The following is a 17,814-nucleotide window of genomic DNA, read 5'->3' on the forward strand; positions in this document are numbered from 1 at the left end:
GTGCACCAGGCTCTTTCCTTTCATGTACCGCGTCCTTAAAAAAGAACTTAACTTACGATTTGTAAGTTTCAAATCACTTAGTAAATAGATGAATTTTAATTTGGTAGAATTAAATAAGTAAATTAAAAAGCAAGACCGAACGAAAAAAGAATGGAAGAAAGAAACTGATAAATAAATAACCATAATAGAAAGAAAGTAAATAAGCAGAATGAGAATATATATAAAAATTTTCCAGAAGTCGAACTTGTTTCCCATATGAATGTTGTTCAACTTCTAGTATTAAGAGCACACGCATTATTAACTAAAATTATAAAACGAAATTATATCAACAGAGAATACAGATAAATATCATAAGACAAACAAGGGAAAGTTATGGGACAAACTGTATGGAAACCAATGAAATCTTTAATCATTCGATTAACATCAACAAAGTCAAAGTATTTAAGTCTTGTTCCTTACCCGTGACCCCATGAAATCGTTGAATATCACTAATGTTCCTTTTCATTTGTTTTAAACAAATAAGCTAAGTCATTCAATGAGTTTTATTGTAACACTAACTTCTAAATATTAATGGTGGAAAGGACATTATAAACATTACACAAATGGATACGAAAGGATGTATTTTATTTTTATCAGAAATTTTGTTTGTTCTACACATTCAGTCTGGTAAGTTTCAATTGTGATTCCAACACACCAACTAGATGGATTTCTTTATTCTACTTACCCACAATGGACAACCCAGTTTTTGTACTCACATTATGTAAACATATCGAATACAAATTAGAGATAAACTTATTTTACAGGATGTCGTATGTTCAATTCTTACGAAAAAATAAAATAAAATTGATTTAATCCATCCGATTGGCACAGCTAGTTGACTATAAATATATAGAAGTTTTGCCTACTTTGTGTCCACTCCTGTCTTGAACAAGCGGAAATTCTCAAATTTATTCACGGCAGTATGATTTATGTTTAAGAGAAACCTCTTTTCATTATTATAGTAATTGTCTGATTTTTATTTTGTTCCTTCGAGATTGTTGCGATCGAACCTACATATTCATGTAAATGCGTGGTATTTGTTTATACTGTATTGTTCCAAAATGTTTCCTGATTTGCAAAGCATTCAACCAACGGATATGAAGGAATCGTATATGTTGTATCAACGAAGATTGTTAGATGTTTAAATGATTTGTGTGTACCGGTCGAGTCTTTTGGAGTATACGTTTTATAGAACTACAAAGTTAAAAGGGTTGGAGAGTCACATGATATACTGCAAGAAGTTTACCAAATATTCTTTTAATTTGTATAATTTTAATCAGTTAATTAAAATCTAAGTCGAAGTGAATTTTTAGAATAAAGTTATCAAAACGTTTCCAATAAACTATATTTTGTACATTGTCATGCGCAACAAATTAACAGCCATTATTTGTGGTCTATTCCGCATCTTATTTATATTCTTGTATAATTTCTATCTTCTAGTGAGTGCTGATTGCACGTTTGATAGTAGCTTAGTTGGATCATGGACTAGTAACGTTTACGAGACAATAACCGTCTCTAGTAGTGTATTAACATTAGGGAGTCATACATTCAATATAAACGGGAAGACTACAACCGACTGGACGTGTCATGATAATACCACAGAACCGTATGTTATTTTAAGGTATTTATATACTTTTATTTAAAATTCAGTCTTTTTTTAACTATATAATCTGACTTTTCATGTGTATTTAAAGTTAAAGTACAACCTTACTTTGAGTATTTATCACACTTTCCCAGTTAAACATAAGACCCCCAATATAAACTTTTTTTTAAAATTTATTTACGAATGAAATTGGATATAGCTTCGTATTTATAAAAAGTGAACGACCCTTTTTCGAGTGTCTCCTCTTTTTTTTAAATATATCATAATTACATCTTATATATGAGTATCATATATTCAGCATAGGTTGATAAATAGGGAATTGTGCATAGACTTTCTTTTTTATTTAGATAAAATTCATGTTGCAATACAGTTGTTTTCAGAGATAAGTGTCTGTGACACATACAAATCTTTTATCGAATGAGGTTTATGTGATGTCTGGTATAGCCAAACCCTTATTTTAGACTTGCCTGATATAAATGTTGCTGTCATAATACACCGTTTGTTTGATTGTCAAAAAAAATAACATGATGATCAGTTGTATACTTCTCCAAAATGTTCTAATTATAGTTTATATAGACTTTGGTAATAAAGATATACATGTTGTGGATAAAATCAAGTTTACGCGAGGACAAACCTGACCTGTCTGTTCAGCATTTTTTAAACCTCTTTCGAGTCGTTCCATCATGCATACGGGTTCTTATCTTTATTTTCAATCTCTTAATGTCTTCAAAAATAAACAATTACTAGCTTCCATTATCGCGTTATTTAATTTCCCTGCACCCAACTGTAGTGCCTTACTCGCTAGAGTTTTATTTCCTATCCGTAATGTTCCATTATTCTATCAAAATCCCCTTCTCTTTTCTTAGTTATTAATGACATGTTTTTGAACAATTTTATTATGAGATGAGCAACACGATTGACACCACTATTAAACCAATAACTACTTTAAGTAAATAACCTTTCTGGTACACCTAAGTTTGTAGATTTTAATTATCTATTGGTCTTTTTCTTTGCGCTGGTTAGCAAAATGTGGAAACACAAGCTTGCATCATTTAGAATTTCAACTAAATATAATGACAAAAAAGAAAGCTTCCTACCAATAACTAACACAATTGTAAAGAAACCCATTTAAATGTTTTACAGGTCTGAAATATTTGAACTATATAAGTCTGAGTCCGTTGCTTATATCTGCATGGAGGCAACAGCAGTCAATAACAATAGCTATTACTTCTATATGAATTCTCGTAAGTACAAAATTAATAACAAAACATTCTGCTTATTATTTATTCTTGGATATATTTGTAATTGCAAATTGAAATATTTCTTCTTTTAATTTACTTCGTCTCTTTTTTTATGGATTATACCTCATCAACATTTAAAGAAAAGGATAAAAGATTTTCAATAAGAACCTTTTATGACAAAAAAAAAATAAATAAAAAACGAACATTCAGCAGTTATTCATCTTACAAAAACATATTCGATTAGTAAAGTATTTATCAACTATGTTCCCAATCACCAAACAGTAAAAAAAGACAGGTTTAGAAATACGTACACTTATTTATTAAAGAAACATAGACAGAACCTATTTCATAAATAAAAAAAGAGACCAACAAGCATGAAAAATAAAAAGAACAATAAGCATGCACAAAAAATAAGACTAACAAGCATGAACAAATAAAGAACAATAAACATGAACAAATAAAGAATACAACACACATAAACAAATAAAGACAAACACAAACATGAACTTATATTAAGAACAGCACGCTTGAACAAGTAAAGAGACCAACACACATAAAATATAAAATAAAGACAACAACAAGCATGAACAAAAAAGAGAACAGCATCCATGTACAAATAAAAAATACGACACGCAAAAAGAGAACAACAAGCATGAACAAACAAAGACATCACCAAGTCTGAAAAAATACAGGGAAAAAAATTTGCAAACATAAAGAAACAACATGCACTTGCCCTCCATTACTAATAAAGTAACAACCTGTACTCATAATGGGGTTAATATTGGTTATGAAACTATATAAAAATGTATTAATTTCGTTTTATCATATGAACTTTTATAATATTGTTGTTGTTGTAGTTTTTTTTCCATTGCAGCAAAAAATACTTTTATAGGTAGTGAGCGAATACATATATTTGGAACAGCATCAAATGCAACGGGAAATGCAACGGAAATTTGCACAGAAACACCATCAAAGGCAGAATTTATTAGCATGGTCAGGACAGGTAAATATTCATTTTAATATGACAAAAATAAATCTGGCTTTGGTAAAAGATATTTTTGTCTACTTTTTAATGGATGGGGTTTGACACTCATTCAAATATTTGTATTTTTTTTATTGTTTCATAGATTTTGTTCAATGTCAAGCAGCAAATATTTTCGCATATATACAGTATGACAAAAAACATTTTCTTGACCAATTTAAGTAAGTAATAATATGTAAATCGGGTTTTCCTTTAAGATAATACGGTTATTAAAATGGCGAAGTACGACAGGCAAGCGACGGGCGATGTGCGGGCTTGCGGCTGCAAACAATTTCCGTTTATAAATTGTTTTCAAATCTTAATAAGTTGTTACTTATGAAAAAAAAAATGAGATCAAGTTTGGTATGGTCAATTTTCTTCTTTAACATCCAGGAGTTATATTCTTTGATAGTTTTTTAGAATAAGACTTTCTGTAGTTTCCGTGTAATTATTTATGAACCGTTTGACAAAAATTGCTCAAGTTAAATTTTACTTGTTACTGGTGACAACATGGAGATAAAGAACAGTATTGAAAAATTTTCACTTTTGCGGTTCAGGATAGATTAGAAAATAGGCGCAGAAAGCGGCAGGTCAAACAAGCATGAAAGCGCCTTTAAAATACAGAAAACCATTTTTTTTATTTACATGTATAACTAGCAGTTTAGCAGATAATGCAATTCATGATAAGACTTTTTATATATTAAGTTGTGTAAAACCTTAGTTATAATGATGGAATATTGGGTGATACAACACAGACCATTCATCTATCACCAATAAATATCAGTTGAGGTACGTGAACGACCTGTTACGTGTACCTCTAGCGTAATGCACAAAAATGAATTATAACAGGAACAGCTCTTCCTACAATTTCGACGAATAGAAAAATAGACGAACGGAACAGTTAAACAAGACTTGATGCATAAGGATATAAGGATAATCTTCAATATCTTAATAAAAGGAGTAAAAATGATAAAACCAAAGAATTCAATTGCGATAACTTTGTGCAGTAATTTCACCCATAAATGTTTCATCTAATTGACATGAAAAACATTTTTTTTCTTTATTCAAAGGTTCAGAGGAAATTGCTTTAGCTGATTGTCCAGATCCCCTATACAGAAATTTTACCTATATTTTCAACACTGATGGAACAGATATATGTTCTTCGCCGAAAAACGGATTTGTCTCAGTGTGTCCTAGCAGACAAGAGTTGAACTTTGACTACGACAAATGTGCCAATAAAATAGCGTATACGAGTATGTAGTGAAATCGTAATGTAAATATAAATGAAATGAGATGTGGGGCAAATCAAGGAGAAGAAAAAATAAAAGAGGCGAATATAAGACTCGTGTTTATTCTGTCAACAGTAGAAAAAAATTAATCTCGAGTTTTGTCAGTCGCTGACATACATATGTTTGCTACATATTTTTTAGTTTGACAAAATAAGACATAAATGAACCATCAAGATATCAAAACAAATTCAATATCTACACCTATACAGCCTTTGACAATGATACATATCATAGGATCTTCTAAAAAAAATGTCTAATGTAAATGGAATGCATAAAAGAAAAAATAGAGACAAACAACTACATTTTTTAATCGACAAAAAAAGCGATACAAATCAATACATGTACAAGTTTGGACGAGATCTTACATAATTAAATCGCGTTTTTTATAATAAATCTTTTTATCTATTGCAGCATTTGGCAGACTTGGTTGTGTTGCGTCTATCATCGATGATTCATCTGGGACACACTATACGTCTTTGTATAATTTTGACGATACAGTTAATCGATTGACTACACACAGATTCACTTGTGCGGTAAGATTAGCAACAACCACAACATAGTTAGCTTGTATATACTAGTAATGTGAACTGAGTTAATAAGTTAAAAGGGCAGCAGTGAATAATAAAAAAAAAAGAACAGGCGAGGATATTATAGTACATAAATAAGACAAAAACAGCACTAACAGCACAAACAGCACAAACCTTTTAACGATACTAATTTAGGACTAAATTCTCCATTTTAAGAAAACATTGAACGCTTGGTGATCATTTCGTAACGCAAAAAAATGTAATTTTGTAAATATAGAAAAATAGCACAAAACTTCTCTTAATTTTCATTTAGTATTCCAACAATGATTTTACAGTAATTCATATTCTGACTTTGATGCATCAGATGAACAAAATGAATTCTTTTTTAAGGCAGTCCAAAATGCAGCATCTGGAGATATTCAGGTGACCTATACACCGGGTCAGTGTGTTGCCGATCAGACATACACCACCATACCAACTTCTGGAGGACGAAATAAGGGAGGACTAATTACATTGACTCCAAATGGTATTTTATGATTTGAAATGTGTGATATAAATATATATATAGTAAATCGTTGCTATTGCATAAACAGAAAGTTCTTGTCACATTTTTTATTATTCCCTTTTCGTTATTGGATTTCTTCAGGGCGGTAGAAGGTTTACATAATCATTATTTATTGAAAAATTGGTTGTCAACTTCGCTGTGTTAATTAGGCAAAGGAAACGCACTTTCAGTGGAACAAGTTGAACCCTCATGACAAATAAACATTCCATAATTGTAAAACAAAGTATGATGACGACGACCGCAACACTTTCGAATATAATTTTACATTTTACCACCAATAACCCTTGGTGCAATTGTTTCTTTATTATCAGCAAACCTATTTTAAAGTTAATTCTATTGGAGAAACATAAGTCTAAGAATATCGCTATTAAGTTTTGATATTGACGATGGAGCTGAATTCATTGTAAACATAATCTTCTATTATATATGGATTGTTCATTCTGCTAAAATACTTCAATAACTCATTCATTATAACATTCCTATCATAAATGAGTGAAAGTTACCGCATTATTTTTACTTATTGGCCTGAAAAGTTGAAATTTTGAGGAAATGGGAGGTATGAATTGACCAAAAGAGACCTTATAAAGAAAACAAAGAGGTTCATTAGTGGTATTTATCTTCCTAAAATCATCTTGAGTATCATATTCAACTGTTTGTAGGCAGATAAGATAAATATTTGATCATTTATTGGTCCAAACTATATTCTATCTTGATGCGGCTTGGTTTGGATTTGTCGAAGAAAATTTGCTCGAATCGCTGTAGATGTTGTCTTTCATTATACTAGATTTTTTTCTAAAACTATTGAATTGATTATGAAAAAATGTGACAGAAATGCTTGAAATAACCAATATTACGAACGAAAAAAGTCACATTCAGTTTATTAAACAATAATGTCTTCTTTTGAAAATCAGATATTCAATGGTATAAAAAAGTCATTTAAACCACATACTTACCGAAAAAAAAGACGGCAATTGTTTTAGGTAGCACTCCACAGTTAGAAAATAAAATTAAAAATGAGCCACAAAATGTTTTATCATCTCCTATTCCTGGATTTCTAATACATTAACCTAACTGTTTGTGTTGTACATGTGCATATGTATGTAATCAGTATATTCCATAGATTTGATTTTCAAAAGTTAAAAGAGTGAAAATTAATTCCTTTTATGTGTATCCATGGCAACATTCTGCATTTATTTACCATAAAATATTGCAAAAAGGGGGGTTGACATGTCACATATCACCCCAAAATTTTGATCAAACTAGAATTTCAATGCCTTTGAGTGATACCTTTTTAGAAACTGTTTTCATAAATCTTCCTAATGATCAAATAAAAAATGGGTGTCTTTCGCCTCATTTTTTCGTAAAATCCAATCACAAAGTTCGTGCGATAAAAAGTTGGAAAAAAACATTGCAATAATTGCCGGACCAATGTATGGTAGGGACATGCAAATACGGACTGTCATACAGAAAACAGCCTATATTACATACATTACATAATCTTGATGTTCATATAAATCCAATACAAAGGCTATTTTAATACTCAGCTATCCAAAAATGAATTTTATTGCACACTAGCTCTTATATTTGAAAAATCCACAGGGGCCAAAATGCGAAACTACACACCTAACTGTGGAGTGCTACCTTAAGGTGAAATTTTTCCCCTCCTGCCTCAATTTTTATTATATTTTCTGTGTTCTACTGGCTGTTACGATGAAAATGGTACCTTAGTTTTTAAAATTGGTTCAGTAATAAAGATTTTATGAAGGTTAGCAGTTGATGTTGAAACGCGACAAAAAGTGATTTAAAAATAAATGCTGGATCATAGTGAAAAACTTCAATTCTGTCTCGTTTTTGGGGTAAATTTCTAAAACTTTTCCCATTATCTTATTTAAAATCATAAAATTACCTTCAAAGAGGACAAATTGTACAATTTTTAGGTATTTGAAAGCACTTATAGGTCAATTTTGCTGTAAATAGCATACCTAACCTTGGTTTAGAAGCTCTCAAGCAGGGTATAAATTTCTAGCAGTACTGGCATCATTAAATTTAATTAATGCCAAATTATAATATAAAATCCTGCTAAAAATGTTTATTTGACTTATTCGCATTCAAAAATATAAAGCGATACATTCTGAGGATATCATATAAAGCGCATTCTTTGGTTACAATGGTGAAGCTAATTGAGTACAAATTTAAGACCGCAACATGTCTAAGTGTCAAAATGTGTATATTTGGTTGCTAAGGACAGTAAACAATAAAATAAACATAAATTGCATTCCTAGCAGATTTTTTACCTTCAGAACTAAATCAAGAACATAAAAGACTTAAGATTTGTGGTAAATTTTATCTTAAAAAGTGCATTTCTGTACTTTCTGATGTGCCATAAGGTAGCACTCCACAGTTAGAAAATAAAATTAAAAATGAGCCACAAAATGTTTTATCATCTCCTATTCCTGGATTTCTAATACATTAACCTAACTGTTTGTGTTGTACATGTGCATATGTATGTAATCAGTATATTCCATAGATTTGATTTTCAAAAGTTAAAAGAGTGAAAATTAATTCCTTTTATGTGTATCCATGGCAACATTCTGCATTTATTTACCATAAAATATTGCAAAAAGGGGGGTTGACATGTCACATATCACCCCAAAATTTTGATCAAACTAGAATTTCAATGCCTTTGAGTGATACCTTTTTAGAAACTGTTTTCATAAATCTTCCTAATGATCAAATAAAAAATGGGTGTCTTTCGCCTCATTTTTTCGTAAAATCCAATCACAAAGTTCGTGCGATAAAAAGTTGGAAAAAAACATTGCAATAATTGCCGGACCAATGTATGGTAGGGACATGCAAATACGGACTGTCATACAGAAAACAGCCTATATTACATACATTACATAATCTTGATGTTCATATAAATCCAATACAAAGGCTATTTTAATACTCAGCTATCCAAAAATGAATTTTATTGCACACTAGCTCTTATATTTGAAAAATCCACAGGGGCCAAAATGCGAAACTACACACCTAACTGTGGAGTGCTACCTTATACAATTTTGGAGACAAAAAGAGCAATTCAAATTAATTATGTTTTGTCCGGAAAGCAATGTTCAAAAGATTACCAATTTTAAATTTAATGTTTTCAGAAAATGATATTACGCATTGTTATTCGTCGTACTAATTCATATCTATTAATATTTCAGGTACATGTGGTATGTATAGACAAAATTTAATTTTCTTGGGAACTATTTCTGACATAAACACTTCAGAGATCTACAACAACACAATTAATAATTTATTTTTAAACCATTCACAATGGGAAACAATAATGAAAAGTAGAAAATGGAATTAAATAAGAAATCCTAAAAAAGCTACTTATCAAGTGTTTTGGGGATTTTGGCAAATGGCAACAGTTTTTTTTTTTTATTTAAATAGAAATTAAATTTAACTTTAACATACCAACACGAAGTACGCCTTAATTTTTGATTACTACATCCTCGTAAGTGTTATCATTGTTTTTAATGCATGATTGTGGGTTAACCTTTACATAAAACTGTAATTTATCATCGTTGTATTCAACAAAATGTATAGTTAAGCTCACCTAAAAGTAGTAAAATCTCTTTGCAACTGGCGCATGTTGTAAACTTTTTTCGCAATCCGGAAACAGCTTTGCGAACGGAACTTTGAATTGACCAACATTGGTTTCCATTTTGTTTGTTTCCTGTTACCCAGCGGACAATTAACATGACCGCCCCATGTTATCAGAGTTGAGGATAACTATCTCAAAATATTTTGTTCTGGCTGAAACGTTATATTTTGAATCTAAAATTACGAGGCAAATTTAGACATCGATTACAATTATAGAAAAAAATGCTCGATCAACATTTTCTCAAAAACAAATGTTAAAACATTAAAAACAAACTGTCAAACTAAGTGTCTTTTTGCAATCACTGTTTTTGATTCAAAATTTATTCATTCAACAGAATACCGTCGCGAAACATATCACTGTGTCAGTTTTATAACTCCAGCCATTGATATAATGTATAAATGTATAACCCCCCACCCCTCCCCCCCAAATAAAACTACTTGTTGAGGTAAAATGTTTACTACAGTAATTTTCTTTTATTCATTAGTATTTATTAAATAATTTCAACAGAAATAACCACTACATCAACATCAACGACAACTACTACCACAACAACAGCTACTCCGACAACAACACCGGAGGCAACTACGACAGAAACTATGACTAACACAACAGAGTCAGCTGCTGTTGATTCTAATGATAGTAACATATGGCCTATAGTTGGCGCCGTATTGGGTGGTTTACTGGTTATTTTATTATTGTTAATTATTCTGTATTGTCTTCTGCGGAAAAAGAAAGTGCCGGAGGCTAAGGATGATTTGGTTAAAGTTGAAGATGGTTTGGGTAAGTGATAATATCCTATGCATAACTATTTCTGCAAGATTCAATTATAAACAGTAACTATTTTGATCGCTACATCATTTGTGTTAAATTATTTGAACATGCGTTGAACAAGAGTTCAAACGAAACAACTATTTGATTGTTTTAAAAATATTTTGATTTGAGTTGACAAATGTCTGCTGAATTATAAGCATTTTTATTAGCTTTTTTACAATTAGTTTAACATTGTCGCTACGCAACTGGTGGACGTTTTGTGTACCAGGATATCACAAGACCAGCAGTCTGCACTTCAATTCAATTGTTGTTTTGTATATACTTATTTGATACCGTTTCTTTTAAAAAGTTAATTGCAATGAATTGGATGTTATTTTTTTGCATGTTCTTTTATCTACCTTTTGATTAATTTATCACGATTAATAAATGGTGAGAGATAGGATATTAAAACAAAACTGGTTTTACATCGTAACTTATTCATTTGCCTGTGTAAAGTCAGAAACCTCTTTAGAAGTTGTCTTAAGTCATATTTTTTAAATGTTATTGGTTAAAGCAAATCCTTTGTGATTTTTACAGATATTGTTGAGCTTTCAATATCGTATTACATCTGTCTTTTGATGAAGAATGGGTGTTGATCTAGCCCAAGCTGTCGTTTGGTTAATCTATTCATATGATAAAATTCCTATGTACCTTCAAAGAGGAAAGGTTGACATTTTCATTGGAATTGATGAGTTCATCTCCTGTTCGAAGGGAATGTTTTGTTCCTACAAAGGAATTGTCTACAGAAAATTTATTAACGCACCATAATTTATACACTTGATCAAAACTTAATAAAATATGTATTATCCCCTATTTTTTTAGGGAATCGAAACTGTTCTTTTTCATAACCATTAAATGGAAATAAATGGAATTTGTTTTATAAAATCAAAGTAACCATTTGATGACCAAAATCAAGAGTAAATACAAAAACACGTTTTTTTTTTCTTGATCACAATATCATTTAACTGAGTTAGATTTATTCAGTTTCCAAATATTTCAGATGATGATCAGAGCGATGATGGATCAATACCATCTATTGAATATCCAGAGACCTGGGACACGCCCACAAAAGATCCCATTGGACCTTTAAGGCGATACGTCACAACAGGTAAAAATATGTTCCTTCAAACTGTTTACTCATTATTTCATTTAACATCTTCACTATGACATTTCTATTGAACATGTATAGTATGGATGACAGAATATAAGTTTGTGCATATCAACCTTTTTGAAGCCTGATATCTGATGCATATAAAAGTCAGTTTATATGTTTCAAATGATTCCATTATCATTTTTTCCCTTTTTCTTGTTGTTACATTCGATCAGTTGAGTTAAAACATTGGTGACATCGGGCTTTGATACATATTTGATGTATAAAAAAATCAATCTCCAGTGGTTTTTCACTTCCTTTTGTGGGTAAAATTCACAACTAAGAGTCATTGCGTTTGAAGCGATATGCAGGATTAATATAAAAATAATCGTAACAAAAAATTTAGAAAGCCCCAAAACAAGAAAGGTGAACTTCGGTGCTTGTAACGGGAAGTAAGCTTGTTTTCACTGCTGTTTAATACTTTTATCCACGATGTTACCCTATTGTTAGCTATATATAGCATTAGCTCCTTGTGAACTATCAGTCTTAATGGTACCATTTTCCAGTTGCAAGTTTTTTCAGTATTGTCATGAATAACATGACACACTTAATTTTGAAATTCCATTATGTTGTTGACTATTTGAGTTGCAAATCACTAAGGGAAAATTAAACTGACCAACATTTGCTGTTTATTTAGGTCCATTAAAAACATATGTGCTAATTTTTTTTTTCAAAACATTTGATCATAAGATGAACTGAGGGAAAAATATTCCTGAATCTTTTGCTGTGCAAACGATTATAATATCATTTGTTTTGTTCACTGATGAATCCCGTTCTGTATCCTATTGTACTCGAAATATTATTCATTAAGTTTTCTAAAATCAAGAACGTTTTAAAGTTCGAACAATTGTCTTTCTACTAAGTTTCTAAAATAATATTATTGTTTTTTGCCTGAAGATGATAACTATGTCTCGTACTCACACTATGCGTATGTTATTGCAAAAAATGATGGAAGTGAAAATACTAAATTATCTTTGTTTTTATTATCTTATAGATACGATGTCTCAGACAGAACTTCTTAAAAAACTAAAGAACATAAATTTTCGAAAACCTCCAACACCACCACCACCACCACCACCGCCGCCGCCAACTCCACCACCAAAAACACCACCACCAAAATATATGCCATGGCCATGGAGAACCGCAAAAAGAGCTTCTGCTTTAGTTTCAAAACAAGATAAGGGAAATTTAGCAGACTATACAATATCTAAATATGGAATAAAATATGATGACACAGGCATTCCCATTTCCGACAAAAAACTTTCTAGACAAGCAACAAAATTTATACCACCACCAAAATCTTTGATGCGCATGTCTAGGGAAAGTTCAGTTATCTCTAGATCAAACTCGCTTCCCTCTCTCAAAGAGTCTCAATCGACCGAAACTCGCCCACCAACACGCAATTCTAGTCCAGATGACTCGTTCTATCGGTCTCAGTCAATGGAAGATATTCCAGCAACATCAACAACTGATCTTGACAGTCAGGTGGTATCGACGATAGATCCTTTATCAATGCAAGATATTCAGATACCAACACCAAGTACAACATTTAATTCTTTTGCCCCACCGAAGGGAACACAATTACCTTTGATAATACACAAACCAGTCATAAACACTGGAGTAAGTTCAGCTGCTTTGACAAAAGATATACAGACACCTGCTCTAAAGCGAATACAGATGTATAGAGCATTATCTACTGGGTCAATCGGAACTTTCTCAGACAGAACACAAACAGAAATATTGATGGAAGAAGAGAAGGGAATAAATGAAGCAGATGTAGTGAATAAGACAGAAATTATAAATGATAAAGATAGACCCTCCATAATAGATAAAACAAAACAATATAATAAAACAGTTCCACATTACATGTTTCCTATAAGATCAAATTCGCTTACTAAATTTGAGAAAAAGATGAGCAAAAATCCTCTCTCCCAGACTCTGCCAAGATCGAAAACAGAAATGGTACCACTGTCCGACAAAATAAATAGACCGAAGAAAAATACATTGAAAAAGAAGAAAAAGAAGGGAAAGAAAAGTAAGAACAGTCCATATATGGACAGTCTCACACCAAGAGCTCTTCCTCCGATTGTAACATTAAGCCAGAAAAAAGGCTCTAACAATAAAGTTAAACCTGTAGACTCAAACAAGAAGCGAAAATCAAAGACTAATGCGAACTTTAACACTGGAAGTTCGTCAAACAAGTCGACAACAGCAGAAAATGATAACACGCCAGGTATTATTATTCATGATAACTAATAATTATTGCTTATATACTACAGTATAAGTTCTTTGGCATAATAATTATTTTACTACAATAAGATTAATCTGGTTCGATTAAGATCAAAACGTAATAGCTAAATATATAAATCGTGCAAAAATAGCTAAACCAAGACAGGCCTATGCAGAATAAAAATGGTCTCGAATTTTAAACTATAAATGACTACGCCATCTCAAAACTCTGAAGCTACAAGCAACGGCTTGATGTATGCTATAAACAATAAACGCCTGATTGCTGTTCTCGTTTAGTTAATTGGGTCTCTGTGTATTCGGTAAAAAGTGTAAATATGAGGGAGGAATTAAAAGACCTTAATTAAAAAATTAAAGTTGTGTTTTCATTACAAAATAATTTTTAACGGTATCTTGAAATGAAAAAATGTAAATGTTGGGGAAAATATAATAGTTGTGTATCACTAGTACATGTAATATCAAATTTTGCGTGGAATTGCACAGAAAAAATGGCTTGGGTTAATGTTACCCAACATCACTCACATATTGATTAAAATTACTTTATTCAAATAAGGATATAATTTTGTTCCTATCTGATGGGAAGATTTATCAACAATCAACAGCCAATTCATTTGTTTTAATTTATATTTGTATTGCTCTATCCTCAACTATCTTGTTATATTTTAAAAAACAGATCAGTCTTCTCCAAACCTTGGAATGAAATCTGAAACATTTGTCAGAAAACAAGAACAAACTGAGCATTTACCACCTACGACTGACTTTTTACATAGGATGAAATCATCTGCGACGGATTTTCAAGGTAATCTTCGGAGCCAAAAATCAATTTTACTGACGTATTTTCTTTTCTATAGATTGATATTGACTTATAGGATAATTAGTTGAATATTGGTTAGAAAGCTGCTTAAAAAATGTGTATTTTTTTTTCCCCATCAGATTCACATTTTGATTACTAATGTCTCTTCAATAATGATCGAAGACAAAATATTTTAAGTAAATAACCATACACAAAGAGCAGACAAAAACTAAAAAGAACCAATCGTAAAGCCAAAAAATGACAAAGAATCTAAGCTATGCACAAGAAAGATATATATTCCTTAATTAAAAAAATTATAACAGCAAATGTATACAGTATAATATCCGTAATTTAATTCTAGTACCGAAGTACTGGTCACTAGGTTGTTGAAACTCTCGGGTACCCTCAGTCGACCAGCAGAGTTCTCGACTGAGTGGTAGTGATACATTAACGGTACTAATTGTACTGCACCGGATGCGCATTTCGATGATTTTGAAATGTCTCTTCAGTGATATTCGAGACCAGGATATTTGAAATCCAAGCAAATAGTGAAGGGCAGATTAAAAAAAAAACCCAAGAAGATAAAAGTTAAATACGAGGAATCAGAGCTATTCATGTGGGAGATACATTCCTTGAATGATTCGAAATTTATAAAAAAATAGAACAATATCCTTTAGTCGAAAATCATGACATTGAACGAGATATTACACTTACATTACAAACAAACTCAACTTAAAAAATGGTGAAAAAGTTATTGTTTTACTCGAATGTGTATTATGAATGTAAAACTGTTTTTATTCTATTATAGATTCTGGCATATCTGCCGACGAGTCATCACTAGATAGACAAAGATCGTACTGTGCTACTAAACTTCCAAGTTTAACGACAAACTCAGAAGTTGGTAATACTGAACAACAGAAAAATGATGAACAAATCAAACTTCCTAACCTCGAGACAAAACAGAAAAGTTATGTGAGACCGTGGCGATAAAGTTTATGATAGTGTGAAAAAACACCCAATAAAGACGGAATTCTTCATATTAATAATATTTGTCTTTTAAAAATGTTTTAATTTGATAAAAGAACAGAAGAACATGCAATAAGAAAATATCAATGCCATATTTGAATCCAATTTATTTACATAAAAGAAATCAAGTAATCTCTATATTTGAATAGAATGTATATCAAAACAGGTGTTTCACTAAATCCTTTAACACTTACATGTCCCAATAGGAATTGAATGTTCCATAAAACATGTTATGTTGATCTTTTAGAGATATTTTGCACCTATGGCTCAGTAGTATTTATACATCTTTAGATTTTACATACTTGAATATAAGCGTTCCAGATTATAGAAAATTTAGTAAAGCTTCAGACGCACGAAATTTATTAAATACTATTTTATTCTACTAGTACTGGATCGATAATATTGCTGTGGAATTACTAGTCATCAATTGGATAATCAGCTCATTAGTCAGTGCTTCGGTACTAACATTATAATATTTATAATAAATAGATGTAACGATGTTTACTTTGACTTCTGTTTTTCAATTTAAATGGCTAGCGATGCATGCATAGTCAGAAATGAAACGCTGTCAATGAAACAGGTCTTGCTCCTCTTGGAGTTCTTGCCACACCCTTTTTTTTTGGGGTATTGTAAAAGTGTATAAAAGAGATTTGAAGATCGGTTAGCTACCATTGCATTTTATTGTTTCTCGTGCTTATCGTTTTGGTGTGCACTTTGAATTGAATTTATCCAAACATAATACTGCCAGCACCAAGTGACAATATTTTGACCACGATTTGTTCCCTCTTCTTTGTCTTTTTACATTTTTTTGGGCGTTTGTGTATTGTCAATAGTTATGGCTATTCGTTACATTCGTGTTTATCCTGTAGTATGTAAATTTCTGGAGAGATATTGCGCCAGGATAGAAGTTGTTAGCATGCTGCTATCAGTAATTATCGTACTGGTAGATGCTTCAATTAAAGTAAGGTGCGGCAATCAGGATTGTCTATTCGGTTATAAGTTGAAGCCTTTTAGAATAGTTAATTTTATAATCGATTAAAAAATATGAAAACGCAGATTTACATAACGTTGTAACCAAAATCACAAAAGGAGGAAGACTCTCCAACTTATAAATACATTTTTTTTCTCCATTGAATTATTCTTTCTTGCTTCAAACAAAACTTTGACCATTAGATCTAATTCTTCTAGGAAAAATATATATCGCAGAGAGTTATTTATATGATCTATCTCATGAAAACATCATCCAAGAAAAATGGGTCAAGAAATTCGCCACTGAGATAAAGTGATAATTGTAACCTTTCTTATGAATATAGGGAAATATGTTACCATGGTTACTGTGTCAACAAAGTTACGTTTAACTTCATTAAATGAAAAGGGCACTTTAGAAATAAATGTTATTAGATGTAATCTATGTCAGTGGTTTTATAAATAGCTTTAACTGAGTGGTCTTGACATTTTATCATTATAAGATATGGAGTTGGTAATCATACCGAAAATTATTTCAATGGTCATATAGATCAATCAGACATGATTGAATTGAACTGATGATACATTTCCCAAGTTGTGTCCGTGGACGAAGTAATTTTTGTTTATTGGTTCCTTCTTTTTGGTGATTAGTAGAACTACACATTTATCGGGGTGGAACTGCAACATAAGTTCCTTATGATGTCGTGAATGAACTCTACTGGTTGTGTCTCGAATGACAACTGTTTTCTAAACTCGTGCTACATTTGTAGAGCTCGAGGGTGTTATTCTTATCTCCATGATTCATTATGTGGCAGACAACTATATGCTTCAATATTTTGCAGCAGATGGAGGTAATAGGTCTATAATTAATAGCTTTGAAATGTT

General features: G+C 31.3%; 1 protein-coding gene across 1 annotated transcript; it reads left to right on the forward strand.

The window, feature by feature from the left end:
• The first annotated feature begins 539 nt into the window (after positions 1-539).
• On the forward strand, positions 540-16,467 carry LOC139510896 (uncharacterized). Its single transcript, XM_071297441.1, has 12 exons — positions 540-666; positions 1,480-1,660; positions 2,786-2,886; positions 3,758-3,886; positions 4,975-5,157; positions 5,605-5,726; positions 6,111-6,246; positions 10,445-10,717; positions 11,748-11,855; positions 12,892-14,130; positions 14,818-14,943; positions 15,746-16,467. The coding sequence occupies exons 1-12, from the start codon at positions 603-605 to the stop codon at positions 15,925-15,927; spliced, it is 2,844 nt and encodes a 947-aa protein (XP_071153542.1). The 5' UTR covers positions 540-602; the 3' UTR covers positions 15,928-16,467.
• Positions 16,468-17,814: the final 1,347 nt, after the last annotated feature.

Source organism: Mytilus edulis, chromosome 2, assembly GCF_963676685.1.
Source record: "Mytilus edulis chromosome 2, xbMytEdul2.2, whole genome shotgun sequence".
NCBI classification, from domain to species: Eukaryota; Metazoa; Mollusca; class Bivalvia; order Mytilida; family Mytilidae; genus Mytilus; species Mytilus edulis.

Coding starts and splice junctions, on each gene's coding strand:
- LOC139510896 (XM_071297441.1), top strand. CDS start 603: ATGGATACGAAAGGATGTATTTTATTTTTATCAGAAATTTTGTTTGTT. Junction 5,727..6,110: donor CACACAGATTCACTTGTGCG/GTAAGATTAGCA, acceptor TTCTTTTTTAAG/GCAGTCCAAAATGCAGCATC. Junction 6,247..10,444: donor AATTACATTGACTCCAAATG/GTATTTTATGAT, acceptor TAATTTCAACAG/AAATAACCACTACATCAACA.